The sequence below is a fragment of the Numida meleagris genome, chromosome 3 (genome assembly GCF_002078875.1).
Source record: "Numida meleagris isolate 19003 breed g44 Domestic line chromosome 3, NumMel1.0, whole genome shotgun sequence".
Classification (NCBI taxonomy): Eukaryota; Metazoa; Chordata; class Aves; order Galliformes; family Numididae; genus Numida; species Numida meleagris.
The window spans coordinates 8,884,148-8,908,478 of NC_034411.1; the positions used below are offsets into that span (position 1 = coordinate 8,884,148).

At 42.2% G+C, this 24,331-nt stretch overlaps 1 protein-coding gene across 1 annotated transcript; it reads left to right on the top strand.

The window, feature by feature from the left end:
* On the top strand, nt 11-22,638 carry WDR43 (WD repeat domain 43). Its single transcript, XM_021391796.1, has 18 exons — nt 11-285; nt 4,292-4,426; nt 5,228-5,349; nt 10,284-10,404; nt 11,584-11,723; nt 12,238-12,340; nt 13,404-13,468; nt 13,847-14,018; nt 14,453-14,539; nt 15,292-15,423; nt 15,856-15,993; nt 16,837-16,923; nt 17,503-17,534; nt 18,303-18,366; nt 19,238-19,351; nt 19,797-19,866; nt 21,869-21,924; nt 22,022-22,638. Exons 1-18 carry the CDS (start codon nt 58-60, stop codon nt 22,139-22,141), a joined length of 1,986 nt encoding a protein of 661 aa, XP_021247471.1. The 5' UTR covers nt 11-57; the 3' UTR covers nt 22,142-22,638.

Consider the following 24,331-nt stretch of genomic DNA (forward strand, 5'->3'; position numbering starts at 1 on the left):
CGGAGCGAACACGCGGCCGGAGTTGCGCAGGCGCAGTAGGTCCGGGCTGGGAGCGCCATGGCGGCGGCGGCAGCGTGCGGCGGGGAGGCGGCGGCGCGGCCCCCTTTGGCCTTCTCCCCTCACGACCGCCGATTTCTCGCCGTCTCCGGCTCGGATGGGAGGCTCCGCGTGTGGGACACGGTGGGCAGCCGCCTCCAGCACGAGTACGTGCCCTCCGCGCACCTCAGCGCCGCCTGCACCTGCCTGGCCTGGGCCCCGCCGGGGGGACGCCCGCCCCCCGACAAGGTACGGGCGGTGGGGGGGAGGGGATCCGCGGGGGGAGCGCTCGTACCCCGCGCGGCCTCGAGGTGCGGCCGCGCCGCTTCACCCCGCCCTCCCGGCGCCATGCGGCGGGGCCCGGCAGCGCCAACGGGACCGGCCCGGCCCCACGCCACGTGTGGGGCTGCGGCGCGGGGCTGCTCCTCAGGAGGGAAAGCCCACCTAGTGGTGGGGAGCGCATCTTTCTTCTTCTTTTTTTGTTTTTTTTTTTTTTGTTTTTGTCTTTTAAATTAACTAAAAGCGCTCTCAGCTAAATCTCTGATGGTGAAACCCGTTTGCCTTTCGTGTTCCCTGCGTGGAAGGAACGCGCCCTGAAGCAGCGAGGTATGTGGCACACGGCGTGGCACCTCTCCCTGTCTCAGGATCCTGCACCTCGTGCTGTCTGCACTCAGCAGCTCCTCCGTGCACATCAAGGGACATACGCCTTCAATCGAAGCTCACTGGGTCGCTCCAGCTGAAAGCATCTGTAGTACATGCGTTTAGTCGCTTTCTCGGCCCGCTTGTATTGAGGTAGTCTTTAAGTTCGCTCACCGTAACATACAGCTTCCTGAGCAAGATGCTTCCCTTGGATCGTTCTGTGCCATCCACCCCCTTTGCCCGAAGAAGCAGTGAGTTTTTCTTAAATGTGTTTTGGTACGTCAGCAGTTAAAGCTGGTTGGAAATACTGTAGCAGGTATCTTGAAATGCTCCGTGCACTCGGATTGCCCATCCAAAGGAAGGCTGCATTGCCCCGTTTTTGCCGTTTGAGTGGCTTAGTCCCTGAACTTTATGAAGTGCATCGGAAGAAAGAGTTAGTTTCAGATTGGCCTCTACCTTACTCGTTTTTAATTCACCTTGGAAGAAAAAAAAATACATGCATTAATGGGAAGGCCGAGCAGGTTACAGAAACTGAAACTGGTGCTCACCTCTGCTGCATGCAGTGCAGCTTCAAAGCCTGAGATACCGCACTGCCTTAAGTCAAGCTCAGAAGGTTTTGAGTGGCTTTTAAACATTAAGGCCTTTTTAGACAGCCACCCTTAAAGCAGCCTACAGATGCTTCAACGTAGCTGTTTTTGGGGTTGTACAGAAAAGGGATTTCATCAGACGAGCTTAGGCTTTCTCCTTTTTTCCTCTGGCATTGTTTAGTTTTTATTCTTTTTGCTGAAATGTGACATCTCCAGGTAGCGCTAGTACTTAGTGTGCAGGAGTAAAACCGTGCCAGTAGGTGCCTGGTGTTTTGTCAGGTTATCTCTCAACTGTGTTTGGGACTGCTTCTGTGTTAATGAGGGCCAGGTATTTAGAGGGGAGCATTAGGAATGAGGTGTTGAACTCCAGGCCCTGGAATTGCTGATGCAGTGGTGATTTACTGGCGTGCTCTCTGCACACGTGCTTTGCAGCGTTAGTGCTTCCTGCTTGTCCTGTTCACCACCTCCCCTTCCATCAAGTGGTGTCTTCTGCAAGAGCGTGTGGACCACCAACTTCCAAAGTAGCTTCTTTTATCTCCTCCTTAGTAAGTTGCAGCTGTTCTGTCATCTTCGGCTCTTAAGGCTCTTCAGGGTTTTAAGAGCTTTACTTCACATGTTAGCAAGAGAGATGAGATTTCTGCTAATTAGAAGAAAAGTCTCATTCTCAGCAGCTGCCCTGCACAAGAAAGAGCATGATGGAAATTTTCATTTGCAAAGAACCTTTTCTAACCATCTCTGCTAATTAAAACCAAGCTATTTTCAGTGTTTTTAAGTAAGTTTGAGTTTCCAAAAATCTGAAAATATTCAAAAGAAACTGATGCTTGATACATTTTAGCTGCTCTGTCCTCTCCATGAAAGCTACATCCTTCTTTGGAGTCACTTCCAGCATGAATAGGTCTGAATTTTCCATTGATGATTCTTTCAAGCAAAAACTTCTGTCAGGACGTCCCAGTAATGGTGCTGAGGAAGACGGCTCACTAAAGAAACGGATGTTTTAAAAAAAAAAAAAAAAAGTAATTGGAAAAAACTTCACTATCCCCTAGCTTTCTTCATAACACTGGAAGTACTGTGGAGCTCAGTGGGACCTTGTTACACTCGGTGATGCCCTTGGCTTGCTATAAGGGTAATCAGTCATAACAAATCATATGGAGATTGAATAAGCTTTAATTAAAGGCTCTATTCAAGGGAAGAGAATAAAATCTGTTCTTAATTGTGGTTTTGATTCCCAATCTTGAGTGGGAGCGGTAAGTAATAAAACTACATGTACAGATTTTGAAAAGTCCCTGAAAACACACAAACTGTGCTTGCATCTCCAATGGCAATGTGGTCCCTGTCTTTGCATTTCTAACAGCTGTTTTGAGATGGCTTAGTTGGCACTGCTGCCAAAAATTTAACGAGTTTATTTAGTGCGTGAGTCTCTTCTTATATTATCTTGAAACCTGCTTGATTAATTAGTTGTACTTTGTAACTGTGGTGATTTCTGAGCACTTATGTTTTCATATCGTTTTATAAACACTTTTCTTTCCCAGGGAAGATGAAGCCTAAACAAATCTTTGCAAAAACCAACGTCCTTACTTTTCTCTAGAGCTTGCTGTTTTAAACAAGCAATATAGCATTTTTTGCATTTATTGGCTTCAAATAAAACCATTTTCCTTGCGAGGGAAAAGTGCGTATGTCAAATATAGGAAAAGAAAGTCCTACTTCTTGAAACAATGAAACTTTTTACTCTGCACTGATAAAGTTTTTAGTTTTAAATGTGCTGAAAACTCCCAAAGCCTGATTGCCGTTACATCTTGAAGCCTGTAGAAATGATTTATATTAGGTGATATATGTTATGTGACAGATGAGAATCACAGAATCACTAGGGTTGGAAAAGGCCATCAAGACCATCATGTCCAACCACCAATCCATCCCCACCATGCCCACTGACCACGTCCCTCAGTGCCACATCTCCATGGTTCTTGAACACCTCTAGGGACAATGACTCTACCACCTCCCTGGGCAGCCTGTGCCAGTGCCTCACTGCTCTTTTGGAGAAGAAATTATTCCTAATATCCAACCCGAATTAGCTGCACGGCATGGAGCTTGCCCAGAGCTGATTGCTTGTGTTTGATCTCCCAGTCTCCTGTGCCTTCATTAGTTCATTAGTGCAGATATACCTGTTGTGTAGAGGAAGCATTGCCTCGTGTAAATTTTTTTTAATTCTTATTTTTAATTTGAAGGTTTGCTTTGCTGTAATGTAACAAACAGAAAGAGTCTGACCAAAGTCCAATTTAAAAAAACTAACCACTAGCATTAGAGATGATTTGTTTCTTTGACAGTGCTTTTGAACACTTTTAGCCATTTTATTTTGGTGATCAGTTACGTGGGATTACCCAGTCATAATAAACCTAGCTGTTTCTTCTGCCTTTGTTTTACTTAAGTTTTGCATGTGTTTGGTTAAGATGAAGTGAAGTTCTTCCTTGAAGTGATTAGTATCCCTTAAAAAGCAAGAGGGTGAAGACTTGAGAATTGCCTGATGAGAGGAAGATCTCTGGTAACTGACTCCAGGACTTGAATGGATGACAGTTTCAATTCCTGGTTGCTCCTCTCTGCTGAGTGTGGTTGCACTTTCTTTTTAAGAGATGTTACACTTACTTAGTTTTTGCATGACTGATGGTAAACTGATGATTCCTAATAAAACTTAACACACATTTCTGTTCTGGGAATGAATTAATCTGGTCTTGTTCATCTTTGCCTCTGGGAAGCGGACTCTGAAGAACTGAACTGTTTTTCCCTCTGTGTGTGGTCACTGAGGTAGCAAAATGGCCTCCATTGAGTGTTTCCAAGTGACTGGTAGCAACTTTGCTACTTTGTACATGGAGGTATAACATGAACCTCTAAATTGCTGGGTCTCCATCTTGTGTCTTAGCAGAATTTGTGCTGGCTGACTGGATCTCAGACTCGGAGAGTTTTTTTCCCTATGCTTTAGCACTTAAGAATAACAGGTCAAATAATTAGTTTCATTTTTTTCTGCTCTGTTTTTGCAGGATGGCCCCCAGAGGAAAAAACGGAAGTCTGAAGCTGCAGAAGTGGACAAACAGTTAGATATCCTGGCAATTGGCACAGCAGTTGGTAGCATTTTGTTATACAGCACAGTAAAAGGAGAATTACAGAGCAAGCTAGTAAGTTACACACTCATCATCACACGCTGCCAATAGTGGTGGTTTCAGTCAGCTTATGCTATTCTTTCTGTTGCTTAAAAATGGGATAAACTGACCTAGTTAATCAGATCTTTTTTTCTTAAGGGCTACATATATGAATAGAATTGCAGTAATTTAGATTCTTGGGAATGTTTGAATGGTACTTGGTTGGCAATATGTATGCTTTGGGAACTCTTGGTTTGGCAGTATCCTAACGTTGTGTGTAGATCTGTTATTTTACATCAGATGTGATCATAATGATGAAATGTCTAACTGAACAGTTAAGTCCTCCGTGGCAGTATCACCTCCTGTGCCTCTCCAGGGCTATGGGAGGAGAGGGCAGGATTGAAGTATTCATCAGCTCTTGTGAAGCTGTTGTATTGGTGGACTCTTCTGTACATCCTGATTGTACTTAAGCAAGCAGGCACTTAGATAACTACTATCAAGACACCTGTGCTAACTATATGCTACTGCTAGACAGCTTCGGCTGTGTTTGCCAGTAGTGTGCAGGACAACTTTTTGTTAACTCTGAAGTACTAGAACAGTAATTAATTCAAATACATGTACAGATGGAAATGCGAAGTACTTTTAACTTACAGTTCTATGTGTATACTGGTTGTTAAAAGCACAAAAAAAGTTGCATGCTATGCACGCCTCTTTGGGGTACCAATGATTTGAATTTAGTTCTTGAAAGAGCACCTTGTTCACATCGTTGATGTGGGGGAAACTCAGTAGCAATACCTCTTTATTTATTTGTAAGTGACCCTCTCTTATCTTTTGTAGGATGGCGGTCATGACAATAGAATAAACTGTGTGAGGTGGCATCAGGACAACTCCTGTTTGTATAGCTGTTCAGAAGACAAACACATTGTGGAATGGAACACGCAGACCTGCAAAGTAAAGTGGTGAGTGATCCTCTCAATCAGATTTGTTGTCACTTGCTTTTGCATATTTCCTCTTTCACAGATGTTAGCCTTTGTCCTGTTGGAAATGCTGCACTCTGCTATGCAGGCTTCATGCTTGCTGTACAAAATTAGTAGTTGGTTATTACTTTTAAGGAATTTGAAGTGGTTTGATTAAGGGATAAAAGAGTAAATCTTACAGTTGGGTTGGGCTTCTTCCTCTGTGTAGTGGGAAGGCTAGAACACTTAGCTGCTAAGAGGGACTTGAGTCCCTCCTTGCTCTCAGTGAGATATGGGCTTCCAGTCACTTCTCTGACACTGAAAATCCAGATTCTTAGAAATTGGAAATGCAGGGGAAGCAGATGCTGGAACACCTCATCCCAGTTAGACCTACTGTGTACATGTGAAGGGCCTAGCTATGATGATACCCAATTGGTTTCGCTCACTACTGATGTGCAGTGGGGACAATTCCACTTGGCTGTCTGAGCAGGCTGCTGCCGTTGAAGCTACTGTTGAGCCAAACAAAACTTAAAAACAAAACTTAGTGCTGAGTTAACAAGTTGTCTAGGGTAGGTATTTGCTTTCTTTTCTAGTAAAGTCAATTTTTTCTTTTAAACTCTAGGAAACTAAGTTTTCTGTTAGTGATTCTGGTTATCTTAACTCAGTGAAAGTCTAGTATGTGATTGATCTGCTGGCCATGTCCTAGCAAGTGGAGGTCAGCATGCAGTCAACCTCATTGCTGCAAGTACTTACTACTAACTCATGTTAAAATGGTCTATGAGGATCCCCAAACTCCTTTTTTGCAAATATGTTTTCTGGCCTTTTGAACCCAGCCTATGTGAGATTTTTTTTTTCTGGCCACATGAAGACTGCTTAACCTTGTCCTTTCACCTGGGAGATTTGACTGCCTATTTCTTCAGCTTGTTGAGATGCCCCTGAAAGAATAGCAGCTCTGCCCTCTGGCATATTTATCAACTAATCTCCCTAATTTGTTAATGCCAGTGAACTTGCTAATGGATGCATATTGTCAAATTTTCAAGGTCATTCATGAAGACCTGAGCTAACGCTGAGGTTGTTGAATAGAATTGGAATGTCCTTGGGGAATGACACCAGTAACTGGCCATCAGCTGAACTTCATGGCAGTGGTTCCAGATGTTTGAGTGCAGTGTTCCATGCAGTTCTTATCCTACTTTGGAGTCCATTCAGTTAGTATCCTTGCATCCAAACTGGAGTTACGTAGTATCATGTGAGACATTGTCAGAAGCACTGCTAAATTCAATTTAAATTGTGTGCAGTGTGTGTCATATAAGACAGTTGTCTCATTAGGAAGGCAATCAGGTTGGTTAGGGATGATTTGCACTTTTAAAGTCTATGCTGGCTGTTTCCAGTTACTTTTTTGACCTTTATGTATTTGGAAATGTTTACCAGGTGGATTTGCTGTATAATCTTTCATTTCCTGTATTCTCCTTTTTGCAGATAGGTTTGTCTTTTTTTCAAGTTATCAGAAATTCCTCCTAAACATTACGGCCACTCAGAGGTGATGGAGTGGTCTTGAAATATCACCAACTTTAAGCATTTCTGGGTGCATTCCATTCCGTCTTAGGGGCTGCATATGTGAACAGCTTGCTGCTGTGATCCCTGATTTGACCTATCTTTATGGATAATGCTCTGCTCCCTCTGAGTCTGGCACTGGGTTTGGGAACATGGGAGGCTTGAGAGCAATCTTTGCTCTTCAGTGTTTTGGCATTTTCTGTGTGCTGAACAGATCCCTACACCATTCAGCACTGGGTCCACGCATTTCTCAGTCTTGGTCTTACTGTTGCCGGTGTGCTATTAAATCTCCTATTTGCTGGCCTTCATGTTCCCTGCTGGTCTGAACATCCAGCTGGATTTTGGCTTTGCTGCATGCCTAGGCAACACCTGGTGGTTTTCTTTATGTTGGTGTTGCCATCCTTGTGCTTTAAGGTGGTTATCCTAGAAGAGCAACCAGCTTTCCTGAACACCTTTTGCCCTTCACAGTAGTCTCCAGTGGAATATTGCCCATCAGTTCTTTGAATAAGTGGCAGTCTGCTTTTCTGAAGACCAGAGTTGTAATTCTGCTGTTAGTCTTGCTCTGTAGCAGATGCCCAGCACATTGCCCATGTTGGCCTTTTCTCATACATACCTGTAAGTTCTCTACTGGCTCTTTGCATATTTCAAAGCAAAGCTCCATGCACTCAATGCCACCTTTATGAGTGGAGGAAACCACCTCCTCCTCCTCACCTTCCTAACAGGTCTTCACTATATTGCCACTATATTGTGAGTCTTTTCCATTGAATTGAGGAGAGCACCACCTACAAACTGCTTAAAGTTTGGCTGTAATGATACTTTGTGGCAGTTCTTGTTTTCAGTTGTAATGCAATAATTGCTTAGGAAGATGCTAAGAAGTACTCCTAGATTTGATGTATGAGCTGAACATAGGAAAGGTAGTTAGAGGCATTGCGTTCTCGAATTTTGAAGATGGCAATGAAAAAAAAATCATTATTGGAGTGCATAAATGAGAAGTACACTGGTGATATAATGCTGCTCTTTTTACCAGAAGTCACATCAGAAGTCATATATTGCAAGTCATACCTAAGGTAAAAGATACTGGAATCGCAGAATCATACAATGGCTTGGGTTGGAAGGGACCTTAAAGACCATCTAGTTCCAACCCCCCTGCTGCAGGCAGGTTTGCCAATGGCTGGATCAGGTCCCCAGGGCCTCATCTAGCCTGGCCTTTAGTGCCTCCAGGAACAGCATCCACAACCTCAAGAGTAGAAAAAGTAGAAGAAAACAGTTCTCTAAAATTTTAGCCAAAATGATGAGACTGGAAGAAACAATGTAAGCAAAGGAATTGCTTATGGCCAACATACGTGTCAGATTACTTGCATTCTCTAACACTTACGAGTACTTGGAAATGAATATGTATCCTAAAGAATTCAGGAGAAAAGCTCCTGGGGTGGAGAAGTGATGTTCAACTTCTTTTGATTTACAATCTTCTGAATATTTTCCAGTAGAAATATGGACTTCTGGATGGGGAATTGAAGTCATATGGCTTTGGGTTTGAGTTTCTTAATTACTGTAGAAGTCTGTAAAACTGCATAGGGAGATCTGTCCAGCACACATTGAAGCCTCTGGCAGAAGAGCAAGCAGTTGAGGAGGAGGGATTTTCTATAGAAGAGGCCGTAAAAGGTGTTGGAGAGAGGTAGTCTGAAAAACTCAGGATGTTTTGGTTCTCTGGTTGTATCTTTTTCAGATCTTAAATACCCTGAACGCTCACAAGCGTTCTGTTTGTTTCCTTATGCAGCTTCTTGTTTCATAGAACCATGGAATGGTTCGGGTTGGAAGGGATCATCCCTCACCCCCTGTTATAGGCAGGGACACATCCCTCTAGACCAGGTTGTTCACAGCCCCATCCAGCCTGGCCTTGAATGCCTCCGGGGTGAGGGCATTCACAGCCTTGCTGGGCAACCTGTTCCAGTGTCTCACCACTCTCACAGTAAAGAGATTTTTCTTAATACCTAGTCTAGATCTACCCTCTTTCACTTTAAAGCCGTTTCCCCTCTTCCTGTCACTACGTGCCCTTGTAAAAAGTCCCCAGCTTTCCTGTAGGCCCCCTTCAGGTACTGGAAGGCTGCTATAAGGTCCCCCTGGAGCCTTCTCTTCTCCAGGCTGAAGAGCCCCTGCTCTCTCAGCCTTTCCCCAAAGGAGAGATTCTGCATTCCTCTGATCATTGTTGTGGGTCCAGAGGAGGGGCACTCCAACAGCTCCATGTCCTCCTTGTGTTGGGGGCTCCAGAACTGAGTGCAGTGCTCCAGGTGGGGTCTCATGAGAGCAGAGTAGAGGGGCAGAATCTCCTCCCTCGATCTGCTGGCCATGGGATGATGTCCTATTTAAAAGTCTTTCCTGTAAAATTACGTAAGGAGTATCCTAAGTAAGAATTAACAGTTTTTTACTGTGATTTTTATTCTGTAGTCTAGTTTAGTCTTGTCTTTTTAGTACATTTGAATAGAATTTCTTGATTTTGCTACATTAAGTGAATATTGATCTGAAATTCTTAGTCCTGACTTGCACTGTGGAAGAGAGTACAGAATTTTGTTACACTCTGTAAGGTGTAATGTTATTTGTGAAGTTTGTAGCCAGTAAAGCCTGCAGTTTCTATGAGATCTGGTCAAAGATGATACTGCAAATGAGCTCTCTTGTGGAAGACAGAAGTAGTGCTGCTTGGCATAAGAAAGTTCTCAAGAAGTATTTAAGAAGGGCTGTTCGCAGTCAGAATGTGATGGATTGGGTCATGATTATTATGTATAGAGGGTTTGCGTTAATGATTTCCTTGTAATTTTGTCCTCTGAGAAATATGCGGTACTCAGACTCTTTCTAAGCAGGTGCAAGCTTTCCATGACAGCATCTTTCTTTTTCATTCAGTAATGCTTTCAGCCATGGAGTTCTTAAACCTTTGAAGCCAAGGTTGTTACTGTCAGTGTCATTGACAGTCTTGGGAGGAGTGCCGGGAACTGGGAGGGCCTTAAAACTCCAAAGTCCATTCTGAGTAGGTTGGTGTATGCTTAGTGGATTGTGGTGCCAAGAGAAGTCTTAAATGGCAGGGCTCCTCTTGCTTGATCCTGAATAGTAGAGAACTTTGAGGGGAGATACTGAAGAATAGGTTAAACAAATACATGTTTTTTTTTTTTTAAACAACAGCAGAGCAAAACAAACAAAAAGTAGTCTTAATTATTTCTTTATTATTGAGTAAACAAATTTGAAAGTGAGGAGCAGAAACAGAATAACTTTGGACTTAATTTTTGACTTCTTAGACTTCTAAAAGTACATTTTGCCTTAGATAATCCAGCGGAGTTGACATGCATTTTGAAGTTATGCTAATGAATATCTTTCCTATGTCTCCATCCAAATTCTAGCAAGTGGAAAGGTGACAATAGCAGTGTCAGCTCTTTGTGCATCAGTCCAGATGGGAAAATGCTGCTGTCAGCCGGTAGAACTATAAAACTGTGGGACCTGGAGACCAAAGAAGTCTACAGAGTAAGTAACTTCATGCAACTAGAGTTTTAAAAAAAAAAAACAACAGTATATTCTTCTTGATTGGTGACATTGTGTGTTTAGTGTTTCCTAATAGGACATCTGAAAATTCTGTAGGGTGGAAGGAGACTACTGGCACCTTTGGGGCTGCTGGAAGCTATTTCTGTGATGATACCTTCAACTGTGGTTTCGTCTTGCTGACAGTTGAATGAGGACCTTGAATTCCTTGGCTGTGTCTGAGAATGCTACCAGCAGCCTTTCTTGAGCCTGTAGCGTAAGGATAGGTGCTGTTCTTTTTCTGTGTCCCTTTCTGAAGCCCTTCTATTGGGGAGCTCAGTAGTTCACTGTACTATTAGTATAATTGGTGATTTTTTTTTTTTTTTTGTGAGAGCTCCTGTACTCTTGTGCTGAGCATCTCTTTTAAGCCTTCAAGACTCTTAGCTGAACTTTATGTAACAGGTGTTATCAGTATTGCTGTGGAAGCAGTTGGAAGGCAAAGGGACAAAAGTGTTGTTCCCTGGGCAGGGCTCAGACACAAGGAAGTTACCATGTTTTGGCTGTTCCTTGAATGCAGCTGTGTTCCACTGCATGACAGCAGATAGGAAGCAGCTAGTCTGGTTTCCTGGTGCTTGCTGTCAAGTAAGTGTGTACATGTGTTGCTGTGGACTTGCTGGCACATGGCAACTACTGTGTGTGTCTGCATCCTGTGATGACCAAAATCACTATCTGTGAAAATAAAAATGGAAGCATTGATTTTTTTTATTTTTTTATTTTTTTTGGTTCAACAGCCTTAGTGTGTCAGCAGACCTATGTGATCATCGTATAGTTGGGAATGGAACTGTTGGTGTAGTTTGGCTGTAAAATGTGAAATGTTCTCTGACAGTAACAGCAGTACAGGCAGGTGCAATTTCTTTTGCGTGAGCTTAGTTTCTGTAATTTTGCTTTTGATTTCCCCATTAAACTTCAAGTTCTGATAAATAGATGGAGTGTCAGGAAACGTCTTTGAAATGTAGAAACGTAAGGAAGCTGATCACTAGTTAAAGAAACAGAAAAAACAGTGAAGTGCTCTTGCTAACTTAGTAATGCTTGGATCTTTCTCAATATTCTTTGTGAACTATTGTTTTAATTTTTGTCAGTGGCTGTTGATGGCAATAATTGAATTCCCCCCCCCCATTCTCTTAGCATTTCACAGGCCATGCTACATCAGTGTCATCATTAATGTTTACCACAGTGAAGCCTATGAATGAAAATAAACCTTTTGATGGAATTACAGGACTTTATTTCTTGTCTGGAGCTATACATGACCGGTTACTGAGTGTTTGGTATGTAAACTTTTCTTAATTTTTAACTTTGATTATGACTGTTATTGAGGATAAACTGAACAAGTATGTTCTGAACTCTGATTAAGCAGTAGGGGCACTCTGGAAAAATGCAGTGATGATCTCTGAAGTAGTGGTTTCAATTCACTGATTGTTGAATGAAGACCCGAATTTCCTTGGCTGTGTCTGAGCATGTTTCCAGTAGCTGCCACTTGACTTCCCAACGTATGCTAGGAATGTAGTGCGTGGTATGCTTCTTGTTCTTTGTGCTTGCTGTGAAGTTTATGTTTTCTTTGCTGAATCTTGCATGGTGGTTACTTTGCACTTCAAATTTAGAACCCCTCTTAAAGCTGAAATCTGCAATTATGACATTAGTATTTTTGGATGAGGTACATAGTACTGTGATAGTGACAATAGGAGTGCATGATTTGTAGGCTCCATAACGTTGTGCTGCTTTTCAGATGCGGAGGATGCTGTTTATGCTCTCTTAAATAATGTGTGCTCTTTGTGTTTCCAGGCAGATCAGATCAGATAGGAAAGAAAAGAACGCTGTGATGTCTTTCACGGTAACAGATGAACCAACGTTTATTGACCTGACCGTGTCAGAAGTCAAAGAAGAGGTAGGAGCAGTAGTTTGTAACCAAATATGTCCAACAATTTCACATCAAAATAAGAAAAAGAAGACTGGTTTGTATTTGCTTTCTGTTACGCAAAGATGAGATCTGAATGCCAGTTCAGTAGTGTGAGGATATTTATTATAGGTGCATTTATGTACCTGGCAGTTTGAAATATTTATTTTCATAGCTACTAAGTGCAAATTCCATGTTTCCTTCAAGAATTTTGCTTGTGATGGCGGAAGTGTCATTTGTTTCCTATTTGGAACAAATTAGTAATCAAAGTGTTTCTTAGATTTCAGCGGTAAAAACCATTGAAGGTGTCTTTCTAAAATACAATTTCAGCATGGCTCTGTTTTTTTTTCTGATCTCAAGTGGCTTTGGTAGAATAACCATGTTTTGAATTAACTAGCCTTTATGTGTTTAAATAGCTGAGCACGTTCTCCAAGTCTCTGTTTCAGCAGGAAGTGTTTCAGAGTAGTTGTCTTAGGAAAAGTGTCTGCATATGAAGTGTTCACAAATCATTTCCATAGTTACTTAAAACATTTTTTTCTCCTGTTGCCTTTAGATTATTTTCTAAAAAGAGTATTTCATACTATAACTCCTAACATTTCCATTTGTGCCCTCTTACTGCATGTATAGGAGGAGATGGGAGTATTCTGCGATGTGCAGCTGTTATTTAATTGCTCAGTATTTTGTTTTAGTGCATTTCCCGTGAGCATATTTAGACTGTCAGTGCCTATGTAGTTCAGTGCATCTAGACTCCTTAGGTACCATATTTTTGGAACATTGCTGCTTGTACTCCTGTCTGTTAGTGTCCAAATTTGAATATTTCAATATTGATACAGTAAAGCACAGGCTTGAATTATGCTTTTGTCTTATAATAGCTATAAATGTTCCTGAGATGTTAGTGTGTCTAATCTAATTTTATGGATTTAGTTGTATCTCTAATGTATGTAGTTGCTGTAAAGAGTCAAATCATAACCATACAAATGTCTCTTGATGTCTCGTACCTGTGGGATGTTTGTTGTTTGGTCTAATTAAAATCTTCTGTTGTGACTTCTTTCAGCCTGTGAAGTTAGCAGTTGTTTGCAGAGATGGGCAGTTGCATTTATTTGAGCACATCTTAAATGGGTAAGGTAGTGTTCCTTCTGAGAGTACGTTTGGCAAGGTCTGGGATTACTGGGAGGCAAAGCTCATTTTGTTGCGCTGCTGCCTTTGATCTCTTGCATCTGTTCACAAATTGAGTTCAATCTGATTGTTTGTCTTGGGTTACTTGACGTGTGTTTTAGGAAATGCAGGGGAGCTTGTTTGTTGGGGGTTATGCTGTGCTTTGTTACTACCTGTTGCTTAAGCTAAGATTTTGCCTGGTTTAACCTCATTTAAAGTATCTGTAAAGGATGTAAACTAATTGAGTTTAAGGATTTGATAATGAAGGGTGCATACTTGTGCAAGATATGGAAGTCTTTAAGCTAAACATGCTGTTTTTTTTCCTTCCGCCCTCCCCCCCAGCTACTGCAAAAAGCCCTTAACATCAAACTGTACTATCCAGATAGCAACGCCTGGAAATGATGGAGACTCCACGCCAAAACCAGTCCCTATTCTAGCAGCTGCATTTTGCACAGACAAACAGTCTCTGCTGCTTGTGTATGGAAACACCTTACAGCCCATCATAGAGAGAGTGGTACGTAAAATATATTGGAAAGGTTCTGGATTTCGTACTTCTTTGGAATTGCATCGTGAGATTGAACTTAATCTTTCTCCCTTCTCCGGGAGTTATGGCTATTGCCCTTGAGTTGTTTAGAAAGGGGATTTTTATTCTGTTCATTCAGTTAAAGTGTAACCTGGCATTATTGCCGGCTGTTTCATGCTGTCTCAACTATTAATACATTAGGCCATTGAAACTTTCTAAAACTGTTTCAGTTTGCCTGTGTGAGCTTCTCTGCAAAGCACAGAGATCTGGTAACAAAAGGCAGATGTGCAAAGCAGCTGCTATTCTAGAGGAGAAGGAACTCATTCTTGTTTGTAACTCTGGAGTTTGTTCTCATCTTTCAGTAGTTTGATGAATCACCACTGTGATTCATTGGCAGTTAACTGTTTTTGTTCCTGTCCTTCCAGTCTTTGAACACCAATGAATCCCACATATGTTTGATAAGGGATGTCCAGAAAGTGTTGGCGCTTAAAACAGATGATGCTGTAACAAAGGTGAGCTTGTGTGAAATAATACAGTTGTCTTGCATCTCTTGGTTTACTTTGGAAATGCTGGAATACTCCCTTCTAAGATAAAACTGGATTTCTGAATGAGCCTGCTCAGAGCTGCAGCGTAGTTACGGAGACCCACAGCCCTTGGCTGCTGCGTGTACTGATAAGCCTTCCCGCAGTTACCTTCCTGTAGCTCATGTCACAGCTGATAACATTGGTATAGTGAGCAGACAGCATCGGTTTTCTAACCCTCAGGTTAGCTACCAGTTCTGGTGCTCCATCAGCCTGGTGGAGCTTTGTGCTAATTCCCCCGTCCTGGAGCTGGAGGGTAACAGAGCTGAGATGCAGTGAGAGATGTGGGAGCTCCCTGGCATGCAGTGATGATCTCCATCTTGGTTTCGCTTTTTGCTGAATTCCAGTGAAGACTCATTTCTCTTGGCTGTCTGAGCATGCCTTGTGGAGGGAAAAGTGATGATTTGTGTATTGAGCGAAGTGAGTAGTATTTTAATTTTACTATTTTTCTCCAGTAAAGTTCTTGAAGCGTGAAATCAAATTTTTATTTATGAAATCTGACTTGTATGCACATCATCTGGAAGTCGGTGTGCTCACTGCAGTATGTCTATTTGTATCACTTTAGGTTGTGGCAGGCTGGTTTTAACATACATGAAAATCTTGAAATAAAATCAGAATTTAAAACTGGAAGGAAGACTAAGATATTAGCAATTTATTCTTACGCGTTTCTCTCTTTCTGCCAGGTGAAGACGCCAGTTGTGAACTCAGACACCAAAGTTCTAGTGCCTGGCATCCCAGGACATAGCGCAGCCGTTAAAACTCCGTCCTCGGGAAAGGAGAAAAAGAAAAGCAAAAGGAAACCAGGAGAGGCAGAGGTAAAGTGCTTCCTCTTTTAAACCCAACAATAATTTAGATAGCAATCATAAATGATCATTACGGCTTCTTTAGGTACATTTGAACTTGCGTTGCTTGCCTTCATTGTTTGCATGAGGGCCAAGTGAATCATACTGTCTCCTTGTAGGGAAAGGGCTTCCCTTTGGTCAAAACCTTTCTCTCGTCGAAACCCTGACTACACTACCCACAAATTTGCCTATTACTGCAGAACTTCGTCACACACTGTCTGTTTCTCTGTGCTAAGATATATTAGTGCTTCTTAGTCAAAACTTCATCTTCTCTTTCTTCCAGCTATCCTCTCAGTATGTTATTTTCTACCAGGATAGGAGGGAGTGGTTAGATTAGCTAATTTGCTTTCAGCTGATATTTCTAAGAAATGGCCCTGAAACACTGTTCTTACTTCTTGTCTGCAGGACAGCATTGAAGAGCGCCTAGGGGCATTGGATATTGATGTGAGCAAAGTAAAAACTCCAGGTGGCCTTCCACAAACAGATAGCTTTGCAGTGCTTTTGCTTCAGGGCTTGGAAAGCAACGATGAAGACATCTTAAATGTAAGTGTTGCAAGATCACTCTGTGGTGTTTAAACTATTTGTTGAGACTTTTGGGGAGCTTCCTTAAAAGCTGTGGAAGCTGAGCGGTCAAGATCTTGTTGTTTCTGCTGGCTGCTTTTTGCTGATGAGCTGATTAAGGCGCTGGCATTGTAAACGATGGTAGTGGTATTTTTATGCTAGCTACCTTGCCTCCTGAGTCAGTGCGTGAACTTTGCAGCACTTCTGTTTATGATAAATTTGTTGTGTCGGAGTTCAGATACTTTACAAGTGATGTTAGTAGTGCAGCCTTCTTCCCTTTAGCTTCAGCTAGAGAACAATCTGTGCTTAGTCTAGAGTGCACAATTTCCGACTAGATATTGTTTGAAGAATGCATTGATGACAACAGTTTGACCTGAAGAGCATGTCGCTGTGCTTGGACTAGGGGGAAATTGTAATTCTGGGGCAGGAAAAAGAAATCTCTTAAGGATTTGTCACTGAATAAAAATTAGTTGTCACAGGCACAGGTGAAAGGCATTTATTTACGGAAGTGAAGCATAGAAATAGAAAAACAGCAAGGGAAGTTCTCTTTAATACATCTGTGGTACTTAGTTTCTAACAGGAGATGGGTGGACTAAGGACAATGGTAGATTTTTTTAGGCAGGTTAATCAAGTGTTTTGTTAATTGTAGCTGACTTGAAAAATGGAATTCCTTTTCATAGTAAAACTTATTTTACATGTTATCCTCATCTGAGCATATAGAGGGAATGGAGTAGAAGAAGAGATTTAAACCCAGGAATTTTTGATTTTTGTTTCCACATGTGTTAAAGTTGGATGATCATCTGATTTATTTTTCCATTTTAACAGAAAGTGCTTTCCACAAGAAAGGAAACTTTAATAAAGAACACAGTAGCCAGAATGCCTATACACGCTGTCATTCCACTGCTGCATGAGGTAGGAGAGATTGCAGTTCATGTCCTTGTCGTACAAACCACATCTGGCTTGCCTTTTAGCTGGGGAAAATCCAGGATGTGTCTCTCAATTTCAATGAATAAATCAAGTCAAATAACATTGATTTAGTAGTTTTATAATACTAAACTTATTTAAATCTTAGTTTACTTCTGTCTTGCTCTTACCTCATCTGGCTGAAGCTTAACCAAAGGACAAAGTGCCACTGTCAAAGCTAGGAAAGCCATAGATCAAGTGGTGTTATCTTAAATGAGTAAGCAGGAAAAAAGGAAGAGGTTAAGCTAAAGCTTGCTTAGTCCATGGCAGAAAAAAAAAACCCAACACATTACTTCTTTAACACTATTAAAGTAGATGATAATTTGCAACTTGAAAATAGCAGTGCTAGTTATGGTTATATTTTTATTGTATTTTAGTCTGCTGGCCTCAAATAAAATCTGTTCTTCCCTGTGGTACTTATCTTAGCTGAAGATCTTTTTGCCCAAATACTGGGGCTGCTATGTGGATGGGCTTTAAGCTCATTGTGCATTTCTTGGTTGTTAATTGTTACCATTTTTGTTCCTCTAGCTTACGAAGAGATTGCAAGGCAACCCATACAGGTAAGAAACAAGTCACCCACAATTCAATTAATCTGAAAGCTTTTTTATTCTGTGTTTTATGGTGTGTACCTCACTGTGATGACTTCCATAGTAATTAACACTTCCTATATTAATAGCATCTTGAGGTAAAAATTCTCACCTGATTGTGGGTGCAAGGAAGAACTTTTATTAAGATCGTGCTTTGTGGGCTAACATAAGTGAAATTTAAAAGGGAAGGGGATGCCTTAAGTGAGCATACTAAGGAAGTATCTGAAGTAGCAGAATATTGACAGCTCAGACCTGATCACTATGTCAACTCAAATCACTTCAAGATGTGTAGCTTGCGTGATATTGTATTTAAGAAAAACAAGCACAGCTCTTCCTGCGCCTACCAATCCTGTTATATTGCTATAGCAATAGCTTTGCTGTGACTAGATGCCTTTAATTTGATTTAAAAAAAAAACAAAACAAAAAAATCCAACGCATTGTAGGTGGAGAAAAAGGTAGCATTAATTTGATCTTTTCTCCATTGAAACCTCCAATAAAAACACCAGAAACAGATCTCTGAGCATGTCTAGTTTTAGTCCTTTTCTTAGCTGTCTATTCTTTTCCCTGCAAGTGTCTTTCATATGGGCATCTCATCTGGATAGCCAAGCTATTTTATTTCCTACTGCGTTTTTCTTTTAATATAATGAAAGTGGAGCACTTCCTGTAGAACAGCTTACCAGCTAGAAAAAGAAATGGATGTTGTCAGCCAATATTTCAGTATCTCTCTGATATCATTTCCAGTGCCTCACAAATGGTTCGATGGCTGAAGTTTATTTTTACTCTACACGCATCCTACCTTTCCACAGTAAGTATCTTGCATTAAAGTTAATGCGTATAGTTGAAACTAGATTTAAGTGTTTAAATGTGGGAATATTCTTCCTTCAGGAATCTGTCTCTTGCTTTCCATGTATGCTAGTGCCCAAACCAATGTAAAGAGGGCTGTACTTTACCGTTTTGCTGAATTGCTGGACGTTTGTTATAAATTATTTATCTTGGTCATCCATGACATAATAATAGCCATCCCAAAGTCAAACCAAAACAAGTTATGTCATGGCAGAGAGCCAGAAAACTGTCAAAGCACGATCTAGCTGTTGTCATTAACACTTGCAGAATTAAATTTCTGTATTGAGTATGACTGGATATATAGGATAAAGCTGTGACCAAGTTGGCAGGGTAGCAGGTAATGTAGTAGCTTGTGAGTGGAAATCCAGCCTTCCCTTCGTAAAACACTCTTGCTCGGTTTAAAAAACAAAAAAATGCATTGAGACGCTGTTAGTTTTTTCTGTTCCTGGGGGGTTTTCCTTTTATTACTGTTGTATGTCAAAACTTGTATGCATTGCTAATACTGGGTGCTTATACTGGGGTGTATTAAATTTCCATTTGCATGGCTTTCCAGGTAGTGCTTCTAAACATGCTTTTAGGAATGACTGTGGAAGGAAAAAGTAGTCTAAGTTGAACTGCTGTGTTTTGAAAGGGGGCTATGGTTCTAGACATGCCTACATATGAACTGGTTGGGCGGAAGGTGATTCCTGTGAATCCTCAGCGGTTCCTTCTGTCCAGAGTGAAGTCAGCAAGGACTGTTTGCCCCAAATGTATAAGGATAGTTTAAAAATGTAAGATAAAAGTTATGTATGGGGTAAGAGCTTTGTTTTAATTCATCCTTCTTTTCTCCTAAGTTGCCAGACCTTGTTTCTCAGCTGGGAATGCTATACCAGTTAATGGAGAGCAGAGTGAAAACTCTGCAGAAGCTTTCCCGTCTACATGGAAGACTCTTCCTTCTTGTCACCCAGGTGAGTTCAGCTAAACATCACAAGATATGTAGAAGTATTATTTGCAGGCTTAGCCTTCTGTTGTGAGAGCACCTAATGGGACCTGTCATCAGGAACTTAGTGCAACTGCTGTATAGCTACGGTGATAATACTCAAAGCACTGCAGTTGGCTGACTTTCTGGTCAGTCCGTGCTCACAGAAAGTATTGTGTGCTCTTTCCTGCCAGATGAGTGTACTAACTTGTAGCATTTTAAATGGGAATAAATGGGAGGTACTGGGCTGCTTTGAAGCAAATGCCTCTAAAATTTTACTTTGTCCTTCCTGTTTATGTGGCTGTTAAACTACATAATAAACGAATGCATGTTAACCTCTGTGTAGATTTCATTTATGTTGTTGAGAGTCTTACTGACTTCAAGTTTGGGGAATACACGGTTCCATCTAAGGCTAACCTGCAAATTCCGTTCAGGTTGCAGCATCGGAAACAGTTCAGGATGTGACTGAGATTAATCAGACTGCGAAGCTGGTATATGAGGATGGTAAGTGCTGTATGCTAGATGTAGCTCAACTCCTGAATTTGTGGGACAGCTGTTAGGTGGTGGCTGTTCATTGTGTTCCTGTGAATATTGTTAGTGGACAGTCTCCAAGCAGGGAGTTTTTGTGGGAAATCTGTGGCAGGGTTGAGTGATTAATCGTGTAGGCCTCTTACAATTCATTGTGTCTTTCTTCCCCTCCTTTGGTTTCCTTCCCTTCTATTTCCTACTATTTTCTTGGTGAAGTCGGGAGGGGGGCCAGCAAAACTGCTACCTTGTACTTCTGGAGGGTGAACTTTGAACTGTTCAGGACTCCGGTAGGGGGGGTCCCTTGGAATTCAGTACTGAAGGGTAAAGGGGTCCAGGAAGGCTGGTCACTCCTCAAGAAGGAAATCTTAAAGGTGCATGAGCAGGCTGTGCCCCTGAGCCACGAGATGAGCTGACAGGGAAGAAGACCGGCGTGGGTGAACAGGGAGCTTTTCTTGAGGCTCAACGAGAAGAAGAGAATCTACCACCTGTGGAGGAAGGGACAGGCAACTCAGGGAGAGTACAAAGAAGATGTTAGGATGTGCAAGGAGAAAATGAGAAAGGCAGGAGCTCAGCTTGGCTGTTGAGGTAAAAGAGAACAAAGAACTTTTTTACAAATACATTAACAGTAAGAGGAGGGCTAAGGAGAATTTCCGTCCTTTACTGGATGGGGCAGGGAACGTGACTGCTGAGGATAAGGAGAAGGCTGAGGTTCTCAGTGCCTTCTTTACATTGGAGTGCTCTACCTCCTCCCTGGAAGGGCAGCAGAATAAACTTCCCGCGATTCAGGTGGAAACAGAGACCTACTACTCCACCTGGACTGCTACAAGTCCATGGGGCTGGATGGGATCCACCCGAGGGTGCTGAGGGAGCTGGTGGAAGCGATAGCCAAGCCACTTTCCATCATCTGTCAGCGTTCCTGGTCAACTGGAGAGGTCCCAGAGGATTGGAGGCTTGCCAACGTGACTTCTATCTACAAGAACGGTCGTAAGGAGGATCTGGGGAACTGAAGGCCTGTCAGCCTGACTTCGGTGCCAGGGAAGGGAATGGAACATCATCGTGAGGAAGATCACACGGCATGTGTGGGACAACTAGGGTATCAGGCCCAGCCAGCCTGAGTTCATGAAAGGCAGGTCCTGCTTGACCAACCTCATCTCCTGTCATTGAGTGACCTGCCTGGTGGATTGAGGGAAAGGCTGTTGAAAGGGCAGCAAAGCTGTGAAGGGTCTGGAGCACAAGTCTTATGGGGAGAAGCTGAGGGAACTGGGATTGTTCAGTCTGGAGGAGGCTCAGGGAGACCTTATCACTCTCTACAGCTGCCTGAAGAGAGGATGTGGTGAGGTTGTAGCTGGCCTCTTCTCCCATGGCCTCAAGTTGCACCAGGGGAGATTCAGGTTGGATGTTAGGAAAAACTTATTCTCCAAAAGAGTGGTCAGGCACTGGAACAGGCTGCCAGGGAGGTGCTGCAGTCACCTGGTGTTCAAGGAACATACAGATGTTGTCCTGAGGGACATGGTTTAGTGGGAAGTACTGGTGATGGTGGACGGTTGGACTGAATGATCTTGGAGGAGGTCTTCTGCAGCCTTTGTGATTCCATGATTCCTGCTTCACAAATTAAGGAATCCGTTAATTGAAAGTTCTTAAAGTACTTAGCTGATGATGTCAGATTTCTGTTGCTAACTGCCCTTATTCTGAGGTAGATGCAGTCAAGGAGCTGCTACATTTGCATCAGCAAGACTTCACAGTAGTGTGTGCACATGTACACTTCCAGTTTGGGCGTGCAGTTTCTACTGTATATATGTACTGTGTATACTGTATAATCTTTGCAGAAGTGACGTTGGTCAACCTAGTCTTCATATAGAATTAGTTTTGGAATTTAAATAGCACAGTTTAATGGAGATTTAGCAGCTTTTGGGGTTGAGTTTTGTTTGAACGTATTCAAGTCTGTTTTCCAGACTGAGGGATTGTTTTCTTTTTGCAGAATCCTCAGAGGAGGACGGTTCAGATGATGAGATGATTGCGGATAAAGACTCAGATGTAAGTGGAGTTGGATCGGATCTTCTCCCAGTCAGTTGTCACAGAAGTTGTGTTAATGTCAAAGATTCAAACATTCCTGTTTTGTTCTCCACTCCAGGAAAACTGGGATGAGGATGAAGAAAAAGAAGAGCAATCAGATGAACAAGACATGACTGTTGAAAAGGAAATCAATGGTGATTCTGATTTGGAACCAGAAAATGAAAGTGAAGAAGAATAACGGCATAAAAGAATAAACTTAACAGTTTAAAGAAGTGGGCCACCAGAACTTTTCTAATTCTGGATCATCTTGCTGAAAGATGCCATATTTGCATATAGGGAGTGCAGACTTATGCACAGCCTATGTGTAGGGGCACGTGTGGGGCACTGTGCATTTCTGAATCCAGAATGTTTAACCACGCCAGCCTTCTCTTGCCCTATTTCCCTGCGCTTACTATCGAAACATTTCTTCCACCTCTCATGGTCAGATTATGCCTGTCATGTGGACATGCATTTGTATCTCAAGTGAAATAAATCTGCCACCGCTGTTTGTGTGGTAAACTTGGTTCAGCTTTACATGGAATTTGTTTCAAATGTTCAAGGATCAAAACCAACTGATCTATACCTTCTTTCCACGCTTCAGTTAGCAATAGCAAGTGGGCATCCTGCTGCTTTTCTTTTTTTTCCAGGAAAAAAAAAAAGGAAAAAAAAAGTTATTTTTGTAATGTTTAAATTCTCTAATGAATTTCCTTTCTTTCCCCCCATCCTCCATTGGTTCAGCCATGCCTTGGCAGTATCTAAATGCCAAAGTGGCTTAAAAACAGCTTTTTTTTTTTTTTAACAAATTTGAACTTGAGACTTTTATATGTAGAATCAATGACTTTTCTCGTGCTTTAAAAAGACATTAGAACTATCACTGTTCCCTAATTTCATTTTAATTGAGGCTGTATATAAGATTAATGCTAACCCAGAGGATAGGCTGTTGAGGTGGGTGGGGAGAGGGGAGTAACACAGGGAAATGAGAAGGTGGATACTTGTGAATACATAGCGCACAGCTATACGTTTATTATCGATTTTTAACCTCAGTGGCAGAGCAAGGACAACTGATTGCTCAGCTATTGGAAGCTGAAGAGGTACAAACACATTTTTAAGAGCAAAACATGGTAAAGGTCTGAGCCATTCACCACTATAATGTACAATATATTTGTCTATAAATGGAGCTGTTGCAACTAAATGCTGCCCTCTTTGTAAAGTGAATAAATATACATCTCCTTTACCAAATACCTGTCCTGTGGTTTTGTTGAGAGAGCCCTTAGGTACCTAAGGGTGGTGGTTTGTACAAACTAGATCTCTTGTGGAAGAAGAAGCCAACCTCATAGGTTATGAGGCAAAGTATCTGTAATTTTGGTTTCTTAGCTCCTTGTTGCACTGGGGCTGCAATGTTGTTTGGAGAAACGCTGGATTGTGTCATAGGTTAATCTGGTATGCAGCTTTTCAAGCAGTGCTGATGTTTCTGCAGACTGGCTTTGAATCCGGTGAAAGAGGGATGTGAATGAAGGTCTGGTGCTTCACTGGTGAGTGCTGAGCTCCTGGGGTATGGAGTAACACGAGCAACGCCAGTGTCTTGATTGTGCGATGTCCTACACATCTGGCGAAGCAGGACTGTGGGTTTGGGTCAAAGAGTGGGCGGAGTACTTTGCTGGCACTGTTTGGTTATGGGTTGCGATGGCATTGGAAACTGGATTGCACTGTCAAGGTGGGTGTTACCTGTGTCCATCATTCTGGCACAACAGGAAACCTGTTGCAGGAGAGGAACTGTGGAAGAGCCTGGCAAAAGGAAGAGGAAGGGAACATCCAGGACTTCTCAATGCTGAGATTCTGTGAGCCTGGTTCAGCAAGCTGGTAGGAGGGGTCTGAGTTCTGCCCTTCTCTGATGATGTCAACCAGGTCTCGCTGTGTCCTCTGAGCCCTTACCTGCATCATCTTCAAGCAGCTTTTCTGTGTGAAACTGGGTAGTATGGCAACTGCAAGCAGCTGGGATTCTTCCAAAAATTACGTGCACCTTAAGGGTTGATAAGTGTCTGTTCTGTGCACTTTCTAACCCTCAAAACTGCTTATCTGTCTGCACAGACCAAGTGTCAGCCAGCTGATAGAATTCACGTCTTCATATTTCGAAGATGCAGCATCATCTGGAGGAACGGGCTGGGAACTGAGCAGCCCTGCCTTGCAGCCCTCGTGCTGGTGTTGAGAGGAGTGAAGGGAGTCAGGAAGGGAGACCAGCTGCTCGTTCTGAGCAGTGGACTTTGGGTGGGAGCTTGTATGATGTCCAAGATGTGTCTAGAGCAAGCCTCAGTGGTGAAACAGTCAACAAGTCCATGAGGTGGAAATTCTGATGTGTACTTTTTCTTTTATATGCTAAATTTGTCTTGTG

What these genes read in the sequence shown, in the direction of transcription:
- WDR43 (XM_021391796.1), top strand. Translation starts at nt 58, where the DNA reads ATGGCGGCGGCGGCAGCGTGCGGCGGGGAGGCGGCGGCGCGGCCCCCT. An exon ending in GACCGGTTACTGAGTGTTTG is followed by an intron (nt 11,724 to 12,237) that starts GTATGTAAACTT and finishes TTGTGTTTCCAG; the next exon opens with GCAGATCAGATCAGATAGGA. An exon ending in TTGCAAGGCAACCCATACAG is followed by an intron (nt 17,535 to 18,302) that starts GTAAGAAACAAG and finishes TATCATTTCCAG; the next exon opens with TGCCTCACAAATGGTTCGAT.